The sequence below is a fragment of the Toxotes jaculatrix genome, chromosome 4 (genome assembly GCF_017976425.1).
Source record: "Toxotes jaculatrix isolate fToxJac2 chromosome 4, fToxJac2.pri, whole genome shotgun sequence".
NCBI lineage: Eukaryota > Metazoa > Chordata > Actinopteri > Toxotidae > Toxotes > Toxotes jaculatrix.
The window spans coordinates 27,086,798-27,094,560 of NC_054397.1; the positions used below are offsets into that span (position 1 = coordinate 27,086,798).

A 7,763-nucleotide genomic window follows, 5' to 3' on the forward strand; every position below is an offset into this window, starting at 1 on the left:
TGGCACAGACACAGCAGGTCTGACCGAGCGGCTCTGATTGGAGGAGATGAGAAGGCATCATCAAACCCTGACAGCTGATCTGGAATCCGTTTCTCAGTCCAGCCGCAGGACCGGAAGACCTGTGATTTACGACAAAAAACGATCCTGGACCTGCTGCTGAGCCGGAAGTGGAGCAGTGGCAATGACACACTTTTTGATAAATAAATAAATAAACCCGTAATTATGTCAACGAATAAAAGAAATATGAAATAGACACACTATTCCATTAATAACAGCAATAACAGAAGATTATTCTTTTCAGAGAATAATTTAAAAATCAAATAAAAACTGGAAAAAGAAATTTAAAGCATCTAAATCTGGTCTCCTCCCACTCCTCTTCCTCCTCATGCTTTTCCTGTTCACGTTGGAAGCAGTGATGAGGGAGCTCTGCACAGGCCCAGAGGATAAAACTGCAAGCAGTGCAGCACCAGAAAACCAGTTTGGCCTGGATGGAGGAGTTTTTCCTTTAAACAATGGAACAATGCTTACTGCACCATCAGATCAATGCATACTGAATATTCTAAAATGTCACATTAACAAAATAATCACATTAAAAAAAAAAAAAAATTATTTTCATTCATTAATTCATTTGAAAAATCAAGGGTTAAAGTGAGATCAGCGCTATGTGATTTAAGGATGACATCATGGCTTGGTTTCATCTGGAGGAGCAATAGTTCCTCAGTTTTATGACCCTCTCACTTTTTTTGTCACCATGTTGATCATGGAGTACGCACATGTAGACACAAATGTACATTAACAAAATGTACATGTTTAGAAACAAAACACTGATTTAGGAAACATCAGATTTAAATGCCATGTGTGTTTTTCTTCTTTGGTAAATGACTAAATTCAACAACAACAAAAATAGCATCTTTGTTTCCAAACCTGTTTCCTTTATCCATAAATGTAGGTGATGAGCTCATAAATCCAACATCAACACAGCACAGTGATGAATCACACACGGTGATGTCACTTCTTAGCAAATAAACTTGATTTTTCTACTACAGACTTGTGCTGCATTCAAGCCGGTGGGAAAATTGGGATTTTTCCCATTTATGGCCATTCACACATCGTGAAAGAGGTTTTCACTTGGTGATGATTCATGTTTTAGATCAAAGCATAGATTGTAATAGAAAACCAGAAGTTATTTTCTTACTAACAGCTAATGATTACTGTTGTACCCATTGTCTGTAATGGTATTCTCTATACCAAAAGGAAGAGGTATGAAAGCTTATTTCCAAAATTAATGTCAAACTAATGAGACAGTCTGTGAACATGATGAGATACCAAGTCAAAATGTTAAAATATATTAATTCTAGCTCATTTTGATAAGTATATCAAAATCTCGACTGATTATATCATAATTGGAAATTAACATTGGCCTGATTAATGTTCCTAATCAGTTATTTGAAGTCAGAATTGAAAATGAGTAGTGAGTAGAGCAGTGAAAATGATCAGATAATTAAGAATTTTGATTTTGTAGGCTTCATAATTTTGACTTAACTAAATCTTCATGTCAGAATTTTGACTAACCACATGTTATGTCCTAATGTCCTAAATTGGGTAAATTTTGAATTGATTTCTCCATAATACATTCTAAAGAACTGGAGTCCCAATTAAAAATGGATCCATTTTCAGCTGTGTTTGGCTCACAGGTACATGACACAACACACTCAGATTTGCTATCATTCACTTCTCTCTTGGCAAGGCGTCGCATCCTTCTTCATTGGAAGGACCCCAAACCACCCTCTGTGTCTCTGTGGCTAAAGGAAGTTATTTCATTTATCAAAGTGGAGAAAATTACTATGTACATGAGGGGCACTTCTGGAAAATGTAACCAAAAATGGGGTTCCTTAAAATATTTCAGCTCGTTGACTGTTCTACATCTCGACTGGTTATACTACACTGCATTTGTGCTGTCAAAGAATGTACTGCAGTGAAAAAATGCCCAAAAAGAAACAATTTCCTCAAGTCTTTGAGGGAATTAAAGAACATATAAAATCTTATCATCTCATTCTTCCCATTGAACTGGGATGGCAGTAATAGTATAGTCACTGCAAATGCAAATTATTTATTATTATTATCATTATTATTATTATTAGCCCTTTCAGCCCTTTTCATTGAAGACATTTTGACATGTTTTCTGTCAGTGACACCTGTAATTCATTTAGCTACCTTCAGTTTCAGGGTCCTGATGTTGTGCTTACTGTCCCAGAGCCATGTTCAACTAGAACTGAAAAAAAAAACATACATTGTTATGGTTATTGGTAACATGTGCTTTTCCCAGTAAGACAATGTCTGCTGTGATAAAGGCTGCAATTAAAATAACTGTCTCTCTGTATTTTGCTCCTGTATCTTATTCTGACTTAAAAAGCCTGAACGTGAACCTGGGACCAGCGACCTGTGTTCTGACCCGACCAATCAGCGCCTGCTACAGCACATTCGTCCTGATTGACCTCCGAGCCTCTTTCCGGCCCTTTAATTCAGGATTTCTACTTTATTTTGCCGACAGCAAAGTGCAACACTCAACCAAGCTGTCGGGAGTTAACGATACCTCCACAGGAAGTTCGGCCTTCCGCTTTCATATTAAAAGCAGATATGTGTTAATGTGGGGAGGGAAAACGCGTCCCTTCGTATGAAGAACACGGGAATGTATTAAAATAGAGACAATAATGTTATATTTACCTAAAGCACATTTTAAAATACAATAAAAATCATTTACAGCTAGCTGGAAGTATGACCGGTAGTTGTACAGGGATTTATTTTTAAATAAACAGGAAGTATTATGCATCATGTATTTCCGTTTACCTTAAAGCACCAAGCTAGTTATCGGTTGTCATAAGCTAACGGTTTCATCACCGGTAGCCTCCGTCTTTTCGGGGTTCACTTCCCGTTTTAGTGGTGGTACGGTAGTTGATTAGAAAATGGCTCTGCTAACGCCGTTATTCGCTTTCCTGTATCACCTGCCGCAGGTGTACAAATGGCTGCTGAAGCCTTACTATGTAGCCTCTCTCTTCATGTCTGTAGCCTTTCTAGCTGTCCGCAAGACGCCTGGTATCTGCGACCATCTGGCCACACAGCGAGAGGATGGCAACTCCTGCGACTTCGACTGGGTCTGTAGAAAATGCTGGAAAGTCACAGCTGCTTTTCAAGATGTGGTATTAGCTAGCTTGTGGTTAGCTGCTCAGTGGATGGACACAGTTATGAATCACTGAACGGGCTGGCAGCGAGGCCAGGTGACATTAGCTGTTAGCTACAGCGAGAGAATGATAGGCCAAACTACGGTCAAAAAAATGGAAATTCATACTGTTGTGCTTACTGGCAGCAATACACAAGTCAGAAAATGTAACTTATAACTTGGCGCAATTAATTAAGTTATTTTATATTGTACGGCATATATAGACTCTATACATTATATATAGATCAACTATAAATGACTTATAGCTGGTTGCTCAACGCCATTCAGTGTTGGTAAAGCTAGCTAACTTTAGCTAAATGACTGAGGTCGTTTAACGTTTTTAAGTTGTTGGAGTGCAGGGAGACTCAAGCTTGTTTTATAAAAACAAAAGCCAGCTGTTGTATTGAATGTCAGCAGACTTTAACGGTGGATCCTATTAACACGGTTAAAAGTCGTTTATTTCAGACGACGAGAGAAAATCGTATATCGACAAGTAAAATCGCTTAGAACTCTACATGTTTTTTGACGGAGTTTGTGTTTTAGTATTGACTTGAAAGGACCGGTACCCTCCTTGTTATTACTGTATACCTGCTGGAGAAGGCAGGGCTTAATCGACGGTGTAGCTCTTTGAAAGACGATGCTTGCTTGTTGATGTGTGTTCACCTGCTGCTGCTTCCAAGGTCTGCAGCCACGCACAACGCACAGCTGAAAGAAAGAAATACAGTATTCATGAAATAATGTTATGGTTAATAAATAAGCAGGAAGATATCGCATACTTTCTTTTGATGAGACCACCATGAACAGACTGGTTAACATGGCAGGTTTAACATTGTCCTGATTGTGTTCTCAGAGAGAAGTGGAGATCCTCATGTTTCTCAGTGCCATCGTCATGATGAAGAACAGACGAGCCAGTGAGTAAATGTTTTTTTTTTCTTTACTGGATTCATATCTCTAGTGCAGCAGTATGATATATGTATAAATAAAACATGAACCAATGAACTGGCTGAGCAGTCAGATCTGTCTTTCAGTGTAATTCTCTGTCTGCCAAGCTTTTCATTAGAATTAGCTGAATTTTCAGTCTAGTGTTTGTTTTTCTCTGAGTAAAATTCTAGCATGTGAACAGATAGCACAATGGCTGAGTCTTAGAGACTGTTCAGGATTTAAAAAGGAAAACAGATCAGAATCATTATCTCCTGCTGATTGAAATAGTTTTTGTGGTGTTTGGACAAACATGTGAAAAGTCTCTGTGTATTGGTTCATTTCAGTAACGGTGGAGCAGCATGTGGGCAACATCATCCTGTTCAGCAAAGTGGCCAATGTCATCCTGTTCTTCAGACTGGACATCAGGATGGGCCTGCTCTACCTGACACTCTGCATAGGTCAGTGCAACCGTTACTGTTGTACACTGACATCAACTGACCTGTCTGTTTCCTGTCCTCTAAACCCAGAGGTCAAAAAAACCATGGTCTTGTTTGTCAGATGAGTTGCAACCTATTTTTTCTTTTTAATCTGTGTGGAGGTAATGCTATTCTTAACCATAGCCATATAATGACACCACCCTTGTTATTGCATAGTTAGACCAGGCTCCAGGAGCGAACACAGCCCTTGCAATCTCTGAAACCACATTTAGAACATGGATGTAGACCGTGATCTGAGAGCAGCTCCTCTCCTCTCTCTCCTAATGCCGTTCTGTCCTGTTGCTTCTGTGTGTCTCAGTGTTCCTGATGACCTGTAAGCCTCCTCTGTACATGGGACCAGAGTACATCAAGTACTTCAGCGACAAAACCATTGATGTGAGTAAACATCACATCAAACCAAGAGCAAAGATTTGTATAATTTCGTTTTAATCATACATCGGAATTTTGTGTGTGTGTGTGTGTTTAGGATGAGCTGGACAGAGACAGTCGTGTGACATGGATTGTTGAGTTTTTCGCCAACTGGTCTCCAGAGTGTCAGTCCTTCGCTTCAGTCTATGCTGATCTCTCTCTCAAGTAAGACTCCATCCATCCATCCATTCAGTCACAGTGTGAAGGGCACTGACATTAACAGGAGCAGCTCCAGTTAATTCTGCTCCTGTGTTTCAGGTATAACTGTGCTGGCCTCAAGTTCGGCAAAGTGGACATCGGACGTTATGGAGAAGTTTCCAAGAAGTAAGATGTCTGATCTCTTTTTGTCTTTTTGTCTCCTCAGTTGTCACAGAATAAGGGGCTTTTATTTTGTCAGAGAGGACTGACTGGAAACATGAACATGTTTTGTTTGGATCTGTTCTACAGGTACAAGGTATCAACATCTCCTCTGTCCAAGCAGCTTCCGTCTCTGGTGTTGTTCCAGGGAGGGAAGGAGGTGATGCGACGCCCCCAGGTGGACAAGAAGGGGAGAGCTGTATCCTGGAGCTTCACTGAGGTCAGACTGAATTTACTGTTTATCAGACAATACCTGGCTTATGTTGACAATAATAATAACCCATTCAGTGTACATGTTATGGGTGCATATAGTTTCTCCACATGTTCTCTAAAGGGGTAGCTCTGTCTCTCTCCTCCAGGAGAACATCATCCGAGAGTTCAACCTGAACGAACTCTACCAGAAATCCAAGAAACTCAACAAGACAAAAGAAGACAAGGTCAGCCAGTCCCAGTTCCCTCCGGTCCCCGAGGAGGAGGAACCAGACCAGCAAGGAGACAACAGTCAGAAGGAAGAGTCCGAGTCCAAGAAGGACAAATAAGACAGTTTGTGAACGCTCAGCTTCGACCTCTGAACTGATGAGTCCAGGTCAGCTCCTCATCCACCTCCTCTTCGCTCTCCTCTCCTAAGTGTTCAGTTTGTTGGCTCATGAATCAGCACAGCACCGGTGTCAGTGTGGATCCTGGATCCTGAGATCGATGGAGAAAATGAATAGCCTCAGTACTTCAGCATCTCCTCAGCACCATTCAACACAGCCGCCCCCCCCCCCCCCCCCCCCCCCCTTTTAAACCCAGTACTCGTGCAGCTGCTGCAGCGACCTCGGCCTGTTTTCCCCCCTCCTGAACCGAACAAAGAGAACAAGCGCACACTTAGTTGGAGAAGCAACACTGAGGGACAGTAAAGTTTTGGCGTTTGGAGGAGGGTGTAATGCTGTAACAAGCTGCACTTTATCAGTGTGCAGGCTGGAAATGTGCTGTGCTGACCTGTCATGTACATCGGGTGATTAAAGTCGACACAGCACATTTCTGAGGGTTAAAGCTGTGAAGTCATTTAGGAGAGTCAGCTGAGTTCATACTAATTAACAATGAGGGAGCAGTGAATGTGATGCTACTTTGTTGTTTTTGATTAATTTTTTTATGCAGCTAATTTAATTCAGAGTAGATGTTTTATGTTTTTTTTTTTTTTTAAATAACTTTATGACTAACTGTATATTCATTGTTAACCAAGTTCTAACTACACACACTCAGCTGTGTGTAACATTTACAGTGTCAAACATTCAGGTTCCTCGCGGTTTTGGTTTGAGAAGAGAGGCACGATATATGGGAGCACCTGTTTTTAACATCAACACATCTGCCCCAATCAGACGGTGTTACACAAGTTTACTGACATCTGGACAGCATCTGTATTCATCACAGACCAAGCTCAGCTCTACTGTCATTCAGGCTTCTGACAAAACATTCCAGCAATTTTCTTTTTTTTTATTCAGATTCCTCCTTGTTTGTTTATTGTTGTTGTTTTTTTAAGATCAGTGTATTTGCCTCTCAAACTGAGATGAACATGACTGTCATAACATATTTATACTGTATGAATAAAGAGTAGGATTCATCAGAGAGGCTGTGAGCTGCTGCTGCTTCTGTTTATGGACCAGATCAAGAGTTTCTGAGGCATTTGATTGAATTCTCTTTGTGTTACTTCCTGTTCCCTAATCAGGATTTTTTTTTTGTAGATTTACTTTTTAATCACACTACTGTTTTGATCCCTGATTAATTATTTTCTTAACAAAGCTGATTTTGGTTTGTTTATTAACACATAATGTGATTTGACCTTTTTTTTTTTTTTTTTTTTTGTCACGTTACATTTCATTCGAGCTGCATTCCAAGACTTGTGTGTATATTTGCTCCTGTATGTGAAATGGAGACATCTGCTGAAAACACCTGCCCTGTTCTGTTATTCATGCAATAAAACAATGTGCACATGAAGAGTTCCTACACAGCCTTCATCCTTCAGACGTTTCCACAATATTATCAGTGTCGTATAAAGCTAACGTGTTAGACAGTTCATTTACTCATCCAGCTGACAGCAAAAAGCAAAACCTCAGCACATGAAACTCAAACTATCTGCACTGCAACATACCACAAGGACATTTTATCTTGTATGTATAATTTGGGTGAAAGGGCCCTTTAAAAATTCTTAGCAATTAACCAAAAAAAAAAAAAAAAGTACTACAATAAGATGAACAGGGACCCAGGTAAGAGCCTGTGCTGAAATCATGCACAATGTTCCACCTCTTTGTTTAAAGTTTATTATCAATCCCCAGCCCCTCACCACACACACACATACATCCACAAACACTCACACACACACA

General features: G+C 40.1%; 1 protein-coding gene across 1 annotated transcript; it reads left to right on the top strand.

The window, feature by feature from the left end:
- The first annotated feature begins 2,853 nt into the window (after positions 1–2,853).
- On the top strand, positions 2,854–7,348 carry tmx2b (thioredoxin-related transmembrane protein 2b). The gene is made up of 8 exons (XM_041037046.1): positions 2,854–3,152; positions 4,068–4,128; positions 4,483–4,596; positions 4,934–5,010; positions 5,102–5,208; positions 5,302–5,367; positions 5,491–5,620; positions 5,760–7,348. Exons 1-8 carry the CDS (start codon positions 2,964–2,966, stop codon positions 5,937–5,939), a joined length of 924 nt encoding a protein of 307 aa, XP_040892980.1. The 5' UTR covers positions 2,854–2,963; the 3' UTR covers positions 5,940–7,348.
- Positions 7,349–7,763: the final 415 nt, after the last annotated feature.

Coding starts and splice junctions, on each gene's coding strand:
- tmx2b (XM_041037046.1), top strand. CDS start 2,964: ATGGCTCTGCTAACGCCGTTATTCGCTTTCCTGTATCACCTGCCGCAG. Junction 5,368..5,490: donor TATGGAGAAGTTTCCAAGAA/GTAAGATGTCTG, acceptor TCTGTTCTACAG/GTACAAGGTATCAACATCTC. Junction 5,621..5,759: donor TATCCTGGAGCTTCACTGAG/GTCAGACTGAAT, acceptor TCTCTCCTCCAG/GAGAACATCATCCGAGAGTT.